General features: G+C 46.4%; 1 protein-coding gene and 1 long non-coding RNA gene across 3 annotated transcripts in view; one reads left to right on the top strand and one right to left on the bottom strand.

Moving 5' to 3' along the window:
- Positions 1-749, top strand: part of LOC124065834 — a 5,241-nt gene extending 4,492 nt beyond the window's left edge. Inside the window, exon 2 of the long non-coding RNA XR_006844500.1 lies at positions 425-749. This is a non-coding gene — a long non-coding RNA (uncharacterized LOC124065834). The remainder of the gene's footprint in view (positions 1-424) is intronic.
- Positions 1-11,450, bottom strand: part of bcl11aa (BAF chromatin remodeling complex subunit BCL11A a) — a 48,351-nt gene extending 36,901 nt beyond the window's left edge. Inside the window, exons 1-2 of one of the 2 annotated variants that reach the window (XM_046401639.1) lie at positions 11,124-11,450; positions 6,696-7,148 (exon numbers count right to left, since the gene is read on the bottom strand). In XM_046401639.1, coding sequence (XP_046257595.1) covers positions 6,696-7,148; positions 11,124-11,178 — 508 coding nt within the window. In that variant the 5' untranslated portion in view covers positions 11,179-11,450. The remainder of the gene's footprint in view (positions 1-6,695; positions 7,149-11,123) is intronic. The other variant, XM_046401640.1, reaches the window with a different exon arrangement.
- Positions 11,451-13,663: the final 2,213 nt, after the last annotated feature.

The following is a 13,663-nucleotide window of genomic DNA, read 5'->3' as shown; positions in this document are numbered from 1 at the left end:
TAAACAGTTTTTATGAACAGGCCTTCAACTGCCTTCAACATAATAAGAGAGCTGAGTTACACGTGCACCACGAGCAGATACACACACACGCACACACACACACACACACACACACACAGAGCGAGCAGAGAGAGAGGGAGAGCCAAAAACAGCAGCTTCCCCTCTCGCCACGAAGGAGTGGACGCAGCATGGATGTCGAATTGCTCGCATAAACACAAAGAGTCAGATCAATAAACAAGCCACCATCACAGAGCGCGTACAGTAGTCCTGTTGACGTCACACACATCGCCGACACACTGTCACTGCAGCACACACGGCACACTGGGAAATAACACTGGTCTTTTTAATGTCTTATTGTTCTCTGCCATTGTTTCAGATTGTTTTAGCAACCGTGATAATCTGGGAGATCTTTTGTTTTCTACAGATCCATCTTTGGTCATCGCCGCTGCGGTGTGTCTGCGCCGCATTTCCCAGGGATCAGCTGTCAGTCAAAGTGTGTGGGCAACGTGTCGTCTTTCTCTAGGATTTTTTTTTTTTTTTCTTTTTTGAACCCTTTGATGTTGATGTTGTTGTTGTCGTCTGTTCAGCTGTGGTGGCGGTGAACAAGCCCTGCTCTTCTTCTATTTATTCCAAACCCACCGCACATGTAAAATGCATCACTTCCTGTGCAACTGGGTGAGGAGATGGCACCAGCTACTGCTGTAAAAATCTTTCACTGTTAAATAAAAGCGGCTTGCTTGTTATTGCTACAATGATGAATCTAATTTGCAGTGTTAAAAAAAAAGAAAACAACCTGCTGTAATTGTGCTGTTGCCTGTACAGCATCCATCTTCAGATGACTAATATAATAAGGCTGATCACCACAGGGAAACTGTCTCATCTCCAGTCTGCCACGCTCCACAGAGAGGTCACATTCAGAGCAGCAGCCCCGGACGTGGAAGTGGAGTTCATCGTTTGGCTCAAAGGTACTTCTGCAAGTTAACTCTGAGCCATTTAAAGGGGAATTTTAAGGGTTCTAGAAAGATCAATTTACTTGTCTCAGTTAGGACTGTTCAGCCTCAGAAAAACACAATGTCTTGTGTGCCGCGAGTCTGAGAAAATAAACCCTGATGATGTCATTGTGACGTCGTCGGGGTTATTTCAGTGTGGGCCTGGAGGCCACAAATATGACAGAAAAGTTGCACTACAAACTGGGGCTACGGAGTTCTAACAACGTAGGTGTTTACCAGACAGGGAAAGTTTCCGAAACAAGTATCAGCTGCATTATGGGAGATGTAGGATCTAACATTTTTTGGAGCTTGACCCAGATATCTCAGCTTCCACTACTTCAGATCTGCGCATTCTTCTTTTTTAAATCTCTCTTAATCTCTTAGCCTAGCCCGCCAACGTTATTGGTAAGTGCAATATTAAATTGCTGGAGTGTCCCTTTAAATAAAGAGTCAGGGCTAAAGCAGACTAGATTTAGTTCAGCAATTCAATGCTGATGCCCTAATACTATCTTATGTAACAAAATATGGGTGTGTGTCTGAATGTGTGCGTGCTGTGAGCATTACCAAACAGGATAAATCAACAGGCTCACCGGACTTTCCCAGCGCAGCCTTGACAACATTTAAATTCACGTGAAGTGCCTCATAATCTATTCTGAGCAACATGGAGCACTTCTTCCCACTCCTGTTTGATCACTGCGTCCAAATTTTTTTTGTCAGCAGTGAATTCCGATTCTGCAAACACACACCCACACGCATTTACAGCAGGACAATAATCAACAGTTCAGTCAATAAGCAGTTTCTGGAGGCTTTTTCTTTTTTTTATGAGTGCTGAATATAAAACACAATACATCATGTTGGCCTTGGTGACAGATTCTTAGATTTTCCAGTCATTCCAGTGGCCTGCAGTATATGCTCGTCTACCACAGATTTTTTTTTTTTTCTGCACACACGAACATTTACATTCAGCAAGCTCGTGCAAATGTCGACACAGTCAGACTCTCGCCGCACTGGGAGAAAAATGTTGGAGTTCAAACGCTGCACTTGAGTCCACTAAATAAAATCTTACGTTGAAAGAAAGAAAGAGAGAGCAACAATAGATTAGTAATGGCAGCCAGTGTGTGAAATCTCTTTGTAGGCTCGCCGAGATGTGCAACAGCATGACACATGCACGCACACACACGCACACACACACACCTAACATACTGTAATTGATTCGGTATCAATTGGCTGTCCCGGATTTGCATTGACTGCTAATGTTGCAGGGAGAGAGAGAGAGAGAGAGAGACGGACGCAGGAGCCAAAAGAGAAAAAGAAAAAAAAAAAAGAAAGAAGAAGAAGAGGAGGGAGAGAATAGACATGAGATAGAGAGAGATCTGACACAGAGCCAGACAGTGAATGGGTGTTAAAAATGCACTAATGTTTATTGAGGTGGGTAGTGTTAGCCAGTGATGATAAGCTAATTGCTAATCACTAGATCATAGACGAACAATAGTCATGTTCCGAGGCTTTAAGCCAGGATGACTCCTCAGCAGGTTCACCATAATGAAAGACTGAAAAACAGCAGTGTGACTGATAAATTAGTCTCTAGAAATTTTATCATCTTCTACGGGTATCGATATCTCCGTTTATGAGCTAATATTACTGGGCTAATACAGCTTATCAGCTGATATTGCTCAATAAAATCAGTGGTCAGTATGATGAATAATTCTTTGGACTGGCCACATCTCAGTTTCAGCTCATTATCACACAGATTATGAGTGATTTCCCATAGAGGAAAGGATTAAATTCCTGATGCTAATTATGAGAAATCAATTGGCAAACTGGACAGAAGAAATAGTATTTAATGTCCAAATAATCCACAAAGAATTCATTCTAAATTTCAATTTCCAAGACATGATTTTTTTTTTTTTTCAATCGTAACCACTTGGGTTAAAAGAAAAAAAGAAGAGACAGACATGGCCATTCACACACATCAGTGTATGCACACACACACTCTCTCTCTCTCTCTCTTTTGAGACATTAGCGATGCTGTTTCTGAATGAGGGGCGCCTCAGGGATTATAATCAGAATTTTCATCTCAGTCAGGGATTAATAGAATAAATGGGCAAGAGAGAGAGCACTAACCGTGTGTGTTTGTGTGTGTGTGTGTGAGTGTGTGTGTGAGTCTGTGTGTGAGTCTGTGTGTGAGTCTGTGTGTGGGGTGGGTGGGCGGGTATGCTGCCTTTTTGCATCGCTGATCGGCATTTTGCCTGTACAGTGCTCTCTCACTCACTCACACACACACACACACACACACACACACACACACACAGGTAATGTCTCGGCTCTCCTCGGTCGGAGCTGTTTGATATGTAAATAACAGCGTTCCGGCACAAGTCCGACGTTTTGTGTTCCTGTGAGGCTCGCAGCAGCCAGAGGAGCTCTGTAGCCCTCTGACCATAGATGCAAATACATATTTTTACAACAAGCACTCATACAGCCATCACATTATGTAGGCAGATGAATGCAGGAAGACGGGCTGCATATGCAGACATGAAGGTGTCTGATTTCCTGCAGCATATGATGAAAAATATATTCCTCGTATTTCTGGAAGATGTCAAAATAAAACACATTTCTCATTAAAGCGGTAAATCAACCCCAAAAGACAAGAGGATAAATTGAAAATGATGGATGACATTTCTGCAGAAGAAAATCCCCAGAGACTGAGTTATATGGACGACAGTGTCGACAAGTCAGTATTGAGCCAGCATATGTTAAGTTTTTGATGTAGAGTAAAAAGAAGTGTGAAATTATGGTTTTGCTGAATATATAATTCATTTCTTTTTAATTTGGTCCTTTTGATGCCTCACTGGCTCAGTAGAGGCCTCGAGGAAAACCTACCAGACACAGTGGTACACCAAGCCAGCATTTACAAATAAGAAACACACACACATTCCTCCCTCGCCTCCTTTTTTTGTCATTAGGAATGCTTTTGGACGGCTATCGTTGCGGCTGAAATTCCAGCAGATACTTTTTTCTCTGCCTTTTGCATATTTACTTCCCCATGACAGTTTGGGGTCAATTAGGATGAAAGCTGGGGTCGGGGAGGAAAATACTGGCTTTAATTATCAGCTATCAGAATGGATGTGTCGAGTTGATTCAGCATGAGAGGTGGTGTTTGCGCTGGTGTGTGTCCGGTGGCTGAGAGAAAGAGCCAAAAAATAAAAAAAAAAAAAAAAAAAAAAAAAAAGCGTTGATTAAAGAGGACAGATGTAAATAAAATGATGAATTCCTTATTGCGGGTGGATATTTTAAAAGCCGAGGTTTTGTTTTTGATTTAAAACTCCAAACAGAAAACATTTAATAAGGCTCGGCCTGGCTGCTGTTCAGCTCGACGTCAACGTCAGACAAGATATATAACGCTGCTGTCCTGTTTTCTTCTCCTGTCTGAGTGTACAGCTGTTCCTACCAAGACGTTCCCACACACAACACTATTGAAGCAACCAGACGCCTGTATTATGATGTAAATCGCTCTAATAACCCAGTTTAGCTGGTGAGTGTCTGTGAGTGCGTGTGTGTGTGTGTGTGTGTGTGTGTGTGTGTGTGTGTGTGGGAGTGGGTGTTGAAATGTATAGTCACTGCACAGACACAAGCAGCTTTGGTAAAAGAGAGAAAAATCCTTCCAGCTGACATACAGTAGAGAGATTTGTTTCTTGTCAGCAAAGGTTAAAGGTCAGATTTATCCCTGACAACAATTTTCCTCATCTCCACTTCCTTCAACTGCAAAAACTGTCAGATCGGTTTCGAGAAACGACCAGCAAAGCAATGCCTCCAAACAGCTTATTGTGCTCACTTCCTCAAAGACACAACAACTCCAAAATGGAAAACAAAGTGCACCATTTAGGACTCCTGAGCCATATTCAACGAGCAAAGTGATAAAGTGTGTATTTTGCTAGTGTGTTCCCGTTGCTCTATTTCAACCCCCCCACCCCCCCAACCCCCTTTTCCCTCCCTCTCTGTTTCTCTGTAACGGCTAATTTAGTACAGGCAGCCCGCCACTAAAAACTACTGCTAATTAAAATGCACGATGAAGATAAAAAATGGCGCTGCAACAAATAATTAGTGGTGTTAGTTCGCTTTAAATAAACGACTTTCCCTCTAAGAGCGAAACTAAAAGTGGCTTTTCCCTCTATCCGCTCACTCATTCAATTCTCATCCTGGGAATGGAGATGGAAAGAAAAAGGACAGATGAAACAGGAGCAAAAGTGTGTGTTCTACCTATGACGTTTGGCACGGAGGTAAACTCAGAGAGGGCGAAAAATGAGAGAGAGCTGGGCTGCATTTAGTCGGGTAAGATGTGGCAGTGGAAGGGGGAAACCACACCGAGAGCAGGACACATCTGCTAGGGCCACATGAGAGAGAGGCGCACTCACGCACGCATGCACACACACACACACACACACACGTTATTTATGCAAGAACACACATTTCGCGCACCCAATCCCAGAAAGAGGCTGCAGTTCCTCCCCAGACTGAAAGCCACACACAAACACACTGTTTTCCCTATATCAAGTTCAGCCACTGATCCTCCATCTGCACACACACACACACACACACACAAACACATACACACACACTCATGAGACCACAGTGTAAGTGGTCTCATAAATGCACTCACACACTGACCAGTGGTAACACAAAGTCAAGGTCACTCATGTCTCTTTGCCACTGGCCTGTGGGATTTGGACACCATGGCCAAACTGGGTGAACTGGGAAAACACACACACACACTAGCAGACACAAACACTTTCTGCAGTGAATTCAGCAGATCAGGGGAAGGACAATTGGTCAGGCTTGGCTTGATGATTAGATCCATTACATTGTCGTACTCTCTCTCACACACACACACACACACGAACATACACTCTGTCCTTAAAACCAGTTACAGAAAACGTTCAGACACACACACACATGCATGCACACACAGAGGGAGAAAATCATCCTAAATCAAACCAGTGTGTGTGTGTGTGCTTTTGTGTCAGCTGCAAAAGAGAACAGAGGCCTATTCTCTAGGGTTTCCTCCCCACCTGTGACGTCCCTCTGTTGTTGTTTGTCTTACAAACAGCCAAGCCACCCCCCGAACAAGTCTCAGCCAATCAGATTTCTTGCCTTAACGGCGATTGGCATGTGTGCGTCTCCTGAAAAAAACCCTGTGCTCAGACTGCAACAGCCCCCACAAGGTTTGGATGGAGATCATCTGCAACATGTGGGCTAGACTCTAGACTGCGCTGGCTCATCGTACTCCGACACACGCACATCGTGTCAGCGATATAAAAACAAGATTTGACATTGCAGAGAACACACACCCACAAAAATAATCCCATCCAGGGCAACACACACGACCAAAATGACAATGTGCCATCAGAAAAGTCGAATCTGGATGGAAAGCTGCTTACAAGCTGGAGAAGTTTTTTATCCTTTGATGAGTGACATTTCAGAAAATGTATGGAGGAAAGAGAACTACTCACTGTCTGTTTTTAATATTAATAAAAGATTTTACCTCCATACCAAAAAAAAAAGAACCAACACATAGGAATAATCTTCTACAAAGATGTTGTGACAGCCACTCAGTCGGCAAGCTGCTGCTTCTCTTTTAATTTGAGAATTAATGCAATTGTGGTCAAATCCAGACAAAGGAAACGCATGCTGTGAAGCAGGGCTGGTTACCTGGGAGGGGCTCCTGTTTGGGGCAATTCCCTCGGGGCGATGAGAACCGGTCATCGTCGTCATCTGCCAGTGTGGCCTGGACACCCACTTCCACAGGCCTCCGGCTGCGCAGGGAGCCTAGTGCAGGTGACGGGGTGAGGGCCAGGCCAGGAGAGGGCGAGGGGGGCTTGTCCAGCCCCCGGCCAACGGTCAGGCAGGGTGGCCCGTGGCATCGCTTTCTCTTGTGCTCAATGAAGAGCAGGATGTCCGCCAGGGGAAAGGTGGCCTGGCACTGGCCGCAGGTCAGCAGGTCCTGCTCCAGAGAGGGGTGAGCGTCGTGACCCAGCCGGGCCAGCCGGCCCACGGTCGAGCCCGGGTGGTGCCCGTTGAGGCTGCCGCTCTCCTCCGAGTGCTCCGAGCAGCGTTCCGACAGTTCCTCCGACGAGATGATGGCCGTGGAGAGGGGCTCGGCTGCTGGCAAGGCAGAGGGGGGAACAAGCAGAGAGGAAGAGGGAGAAGGAGGGGGGAGAAAGAGGAAGAGTGAGCGAAAATAACATAATAAAAAAAATAAAAGAGGAAATTATAAGGTGGCTAAAAAGCAGCAACCATATGTTCATATTTTTCTTTTTCTCTCCTGTAATCGAAATCTATTGATACACCAATTTGTGGGAATAGATGACAAGAGAAGAGTGCACACAAAACCTTTCTTATTCCGTCACACAGAGGATCAGAGTTAAAGAGTTGAAACTAAATACAAGCCTGACATGTGGTGTACACAATAAGGGGGTGAGAAAATGTGCCTTGTAATGATAGAAATGCATGTAATGCAGGAAAAATGATTACAATGCAACCTGATCTGGATCACACATCATAAGGGTAAATGGTGGGAAAGAATATCCTGAATAGCTGCAAAGCTCAAATCAGATTCCTCAAAAATAACAATTTCATTGCCAATGACAGGGGAATCTTAGAAAATGATGGTTAAACACAGCACTCACCAAAAAACTAAATATGTGGATGAGTTTGACTTGCCTAACCTTGTTTGTACAGGTTTTGATCCTGTAATCAGCCAAAGGGAAAACTGTCACAAACATGTCCAACATATGTGCTGGGGAAAAGGAAGGGAAGGCAGGCGGCACAGAGAGCGTGTGTCAGACAGAAGAAAAACTCGTCCCTCGGCTGGACTTACAGTTCTTAGACACCAGCCGCTTGTACATGAGGAAATCACCTCAAAATGAGGCGTTCAGTCCGATTCCTCACCCCTCCGAGGCCGGATTAACTCCTGACTACTTTTTTAAGAAGCCTTTTGTCAAGCTTAGACCGTCCTGCAGTGGAGGGAGAGGAGTGTGAACAGAGCGACCCGCTGAATTAGAGAAGTGAAACGGGAGAACATAATTCACTGTCCCTCTTTTAAAGAAAATCTTCCAGTCCAAGGTGAAGAGGCTGACTCTGCGCTAGTCGCCTAATGCATGTTGACCTTCTTTACTCAGCCGCCAATTTCACATTTTAATGAACTTAAAACCACTGAGAGTCAAAAAATAGATTTTAATTTTCACTGTCTGGGTGATTGGTACAGATTTTGTCTGATAAAAAGGGTAGGGTTCCTGTGCATGCATGTGTAAGAGGGTGTGTGTGGGAATGCACACATGTGTGTGTGCGTGTGTGTGTGTGTGTGTGTGTGTGTGTGTGTGTGGTGGGGAGGGTCTGAATGTGGACTACATCCCCTCAAGGAAATATCATTTGAACGCTGCAATCCTGTGCGACATCTGTGTGCAAACCGGGACATGGAGATAACATGATGAATTCCCGGTTTGCACCAACAGCACCGCCACTACCCCTCTCCACCCTTTCAACCCCCCGTCTCTCCTCTTCCTCCTCCCAACCCTTCTTCTCTTTGATTCAACTTAAGGTCAACACAATGCCATGCAAGTTACACAACAGCTCCCCGGGAGGGGGGGGGGGGCACAAAAAACCTAATGAAAGCTGCATAAGCCCCCTCACCTCTGAACATCCAAGGTTTGAAAAAAAAATCATTTTGTTCGATTTAATGGAGCATAAGTTTAAAGATTTTGTTAAAAAATACAAAGCAGGTCTGCATGCACAGAGTTCAGTTTCAATAAAGCAGAAACATGCATAAACCACTTATTTGGATCTATTTTTTAAAGCGGTGAAACTGGATGAAATGAACAGAAAGAGAATCTGAGAGGAGGATAATGTGTCTGCACACCATATGAATGCATCAAAACATGCATAACCATACGCTCACATTTCCTTAAGGTAGGAGTGTAAACAGGCACACAAAAAAAATATGAAGTTATAAATTTAGAACTAGAAATCATTTTGCCAAGCCCTAAGTTAAAAGTTCCACCTGTCTGATAAAGCTATAAAAGAGTTACTTAACTGTGGGACGTGTGTGCACCAAACCAGCTATCTGGAATATATCTGAATATATATGGAAATTACTGGTGGTGTAATTTAATCTGAAGGGAGGAAATGCAGAGCTGTAAAACTAAAAAACACTGCTGAGTGTTGCTCAGCTTTGCTACTTTAATTCACCCTGATCATGCCGTTGGACGGAAAACACTAGAAATGTAACACGTGCTTAAAAAAAACTAATGCAGATGCTGTAAGAAATATAGAAAATGAAGAAGAAATGATCAGTGGTGGATGTTTGCTTGAGAGCGACAGGACGGATTCTGTGGCCAGCAAACGTGAATCTGAATACAAAATGAAACGTGAGTGTGTATGTGGTGTGTGTGTGTGTGTGTGTGTGTGTGGAAGGTTTGAGGGGAGCTGAGACAAGAGGTGTGCATGCATATTATAGTGCGGCTGCTGAGAGGAGCCCGCATGTATGTAAAATTGTGACCCCCCCCCCCAAAAAAAAAAAAAAATAGATACAAGGCGAAAAGCTGAGTTTGAGGTGAGGAAGAGGAGTTGTAGATTTAGATGCGAGGCGGCGGGGGGGGGGGGGGGGGTCCCTCCGCCCTCCCTCCTCCCACCCCCACCCCGTGTCTTGTATACCTTCCCTTTATTCTAAAGAGATCGCCAAATAGTGGCCCGTGTAGATAGGGGTGGCTGTGAAACTGATCAGGTTCAAGTTGAGCGCTGGATTTTCTGATCGCGCTCTGCCTCCTAGCGACGGCACATGGCCATGGTGACTGCGCTGTCACCCAGCCGGGGCCACACACACACACACACACACACACTTCCCTCTCTCCAAACCAAACACAGGCGACAGCCAGTCAACATACTGAAACATAATCAAGCACTTATGCGTAAAGATGCCCAAATATCTTGTTGTTTCATGTTTGCGGGACAGTTGGAAAGCCGCTGAAACGCCGCAAGGCGGCACACAGTGTGGCACATGGTGAGTTGATAAGCACCACTTTGTTAAAAGCCACGCAGTTTCCAAACGCACTTATCTGCTCTCTCGTCACATATCAGACTTGTGTACGTAATAAAGTCGCAAAAACAAAGCTTTGGTGGTAAATGAACGCTGTGCGTAAAGACGGATTCTGCCGACTCAACCAAAAATTGTTGGGATCTTGTCGCTTTTCCTCACACGCTGCAGCCGCAACACACCAAGGAACTGATCTTAATCTCTTACCTTAACTGTACGTCAAGCGTTAGAATCTTAAGAGGATTTTTTGGTCCAAATTTGGCTTTATAGAAAAATTAACATCGACGGGACTAGATGTGGTGTTGTCCTGTTGCCTCTTAACTCTGGACCGCAGCGGCTGTGCTGTCTGTTTTCGGAAGAGAACCTCTCATCTAAACTAAACATCAACGAACAGCCTTTACATAAGCGGCATTAGGATTTTTGAAGGTGAGTGAAAATAAATCGATTTGTGTTGTCTCGGCAGCCGAAATGCTGATAGAGGGAGGCAGTTGTAAACAGTCGGACACGAGATTTTTCTCCCCCTCGATCCAAAAATCCACCTCCAAGTTTTTTTTTTTCTTGAAAATAATCCAAAAATAGAACGAGAGAGAGCAGATGAAAAACCTGCCCGCGGAGCTTATCAGACAGCGATATTCCGTGGTGTTGATTTCTCCACGAAGCTCTGCGGGGAGGACGCGCTCTGCTACCGGGAGCCCTGCGCGTTTCCACTGACCGGAGCGACCGTGGGGGCACCGAAGCCACAGCGAGTGCATTTAACAGCCTATGAATGCACATTCTCACCGTGTGACACAGAAGCAGTAACGGGTGTATACCGACACACAAAACTTTTTTCTCTCTTTCGGGCTTTTGGGGATCTCCGAGCGGCTTTTACGCACGGAGGTGTCGCACTTTTTCTCCACGCTGTTAAGTCCAGTTGACCGCGGGTCCGAGCGGTGCGTCTGCTGTCCACAAGCTCCTGTTCTGCTTTTGCCTTTCCCCCTCGTCTTTGCTGAATGAATTAAAAGGGAGCCAGAAGTGACATTTTTCTTTCTTATTTCATCTCTACTTACGCGAAAAATCCCGTTTGCTTAAGTGCTGGGGTTTGCCTTGCTTGCGGCGAGACATGGTGGCTGGAGGCGGCGGCGTTCAGCGCGGATCACATCGGGGAGAGCCGGGGTTAGAGAGGAGACTCCGGTGGGGCAAAAAATATCTTCATCCAACGCCTTTGACATCCACAAGAAAAAAAATAAAATAAATTAGAAATAATACAAAGATGGCGCGGAGGCGAAGATGGATCGCGGGATCGCCGTCATGGCTTTTTTGAGAAAGGAGAGCAGAGAAAAAAGAGAGAGAGTGAGAGAGAGGTAGATGGAGAGAGAGAAGGGGAGAGAGATGGAAAAAATGGCAAAAGCCCCCCCCCCTCCCTCCCTCCCCCCAACCACCCCTCCCCTCACCCCCACCCCCCCCTCTGAGCTGTGCAAGTTCAAGTGCACGGACGTGACGTTCCCGGCGAACTTGAACGTCAGGCGATGGACGGACACCCGACATACAAAAACATGGGCAGGGCCGAGGCACCCGAGTGGGAGTGGGAGTGGGAGGAGGGACGGACGGGACGCGCAATAACAACACCAATGGACGGTCATTAGAGGCAGAGAGAGAGGGGGGGAGGGTGGAGGGAGGGGGGAGGGGGGCTGGACATGAGAAAAAGACCCAGTGGAAGCCAATGGACACAGAGATCAGGGGGGCCGGACTAGAGGCACTTGGAAGGAGGGAGGAGTGTGTGTGTGTGAGAGAGAGAGAGAGAGAGAGAGAGAGAGCATGTGCCTGTGTGCGTGCGTGCCTGGGCGCGCGCGAGTGAAAGAGAGAGGCAGAGATGTCTAATGAAAGCAATATGCAGAGAGAGAGAGAGAGAGAGAGAGAGAAAGAGAGGTGGACGTAAAACAGGGCAGGGGAAGCCGCGGACAGGAGCTCACTGAAGGGGGGGCGGATATAATACTGCTGCATATACTACAGACCGGAGGAGAGTGTGTGTGTGTGTGTGTGTGTGTGTCGCATTTGGCCACCGTTTCAGTCTGAGAAAAGCACGCAACGCTGGCCACAAGTTCACCTGGACGCGCACGGACTTGTGCACATCTCCGTGCCCTCAAAGCGCGTGCACGCAGAGAGAGAGAGAGAGAGAGAGAGAGAGAGAGGAGACGCACGTGTTAAAATGACAAGGAGCGCAAACTATCCGGTTGCAGCGAACAGGACGAACAGGTTGAACTGCCAACAGACGTACAGACACAGACTGTAACCCGGGTGGCTTCACTTATATATGACATACACTCAGCGGTCTGTACCGCTCTGCCTACAGATCATAATCACACTCCGGCCCGGAAAACAAAAGAATGAATCCTTTAATCGTGAGCAACTCCTGGAATTACAATATTTCACATGTCACTTTGAAAGCAAACTAAAATGTTCCTTAACAAAGTATTTATACGTGTTTACTATAATCATGAGCTGTGTGCCACACTGCACCCCACAGTCGAGCAGAATTATTTTTATTTGTAACTTATATAACTTAGCTTTGCATTTACACCTTTTAAGATTTTTTATTTATGTTTTAAAGAAAAAGTTATTCATTTCCTATTTAATTTCAAGCAGCTACATAAATTCTGCTTTTGAGCTGTGGGTCAGTTTACGCATGAGTGTTTCACAAATTAAAATTCAGCCGTTACATTGTGGATAACGCGCACAGTCTGTTGGAGGTGTACAGTATGAGTGTGTCTGTATTATGGGGGGGGGGGGGGGCTTCAGAAGGGGCACTATAGGGTCCTGTGCTCGTCTGCCTGTTTGTCTGTATCTGTCTGCGTGAAACCCACACTGCAGCCCCGTGCAGACCGTGGGAGTGCGAGCGGGCACATAAGCGCCCCGTGTAATAACTTTCAGATGTGCCTAAGGTTCGAGCTGCACACGGTACAGGGGAGGGTGTGTTGGTGGTGGTGGTGGTGGTGGGGGGGGTGTTGAGAGGAGGAGAAAGAGGAGGAAGAAGAAGGAGAAGAAGAAGAGGAGGGGGAAGAGATTGTAAATACTCTTGTAATAAAGGGGGTTTGGTAATATAAGACGCGGGGCTTAAAACGGCAAAGGCGCCGCGCATCTCGACGCGTTACGGCTTTTAGAACAAGTGAGGAGGCAACGGCGCAAGCGGAGGGAAGAAGCGAGCCGTCGGTGCTGTTTGGACGAGGTGGAAGAGTGCAAAGGGACGCTACAGGAGGAGAAGACGGAGAGATTCGTGCTGAAAGAGGCTCCGGCGGCGGCGGCAGCGGCGGCGGCTGCGGAGCAGAAGCCCGGAGCGGGAGCAGCAATGGTTGCGGCAGCGGCGACTCTAGTGGGGCTTCGGAGACCTGGAGCTACGCGCACTGACCGAAGAGGACACGCACTTAATACCGAGGGGGGTGGGGGTGGTGGAGGGCGGCAAGACAGAAAGGAGGAGGAGGAGGAGGTGGGAGGTGATGGGAGAGAGAAAGAAAGAGAAGGGGGAGAGAGAGAGAGAGACCGAGGGAAAGGAGGAGGAGGAGGAGGAGGTTCAACGTCAAGGGGGGAAAAAATGCATGACCAGTGAGTGAAA

The sequence above is a fragment of the Scatophagus argus genome, chromosome 10 (assembly GCF_020382885.2).
Source record: "Scatophagus argus isolate fScaArg1 chromosome 10, fScaArg1.pri, whole genome shotgun sequence".
In the NCBI taxonomy this organism is placed as follows: domain Eukaryota; kingdom Metazoa; phylum Chordata; class Actinopteri; family Scatophagidae; genus Scatophagus; species Scatophagus argus.
Note: the sequence above shows the minus strand (reverse complement) of the source record. Positions and strands in the feature narration are given on the sequence as shown.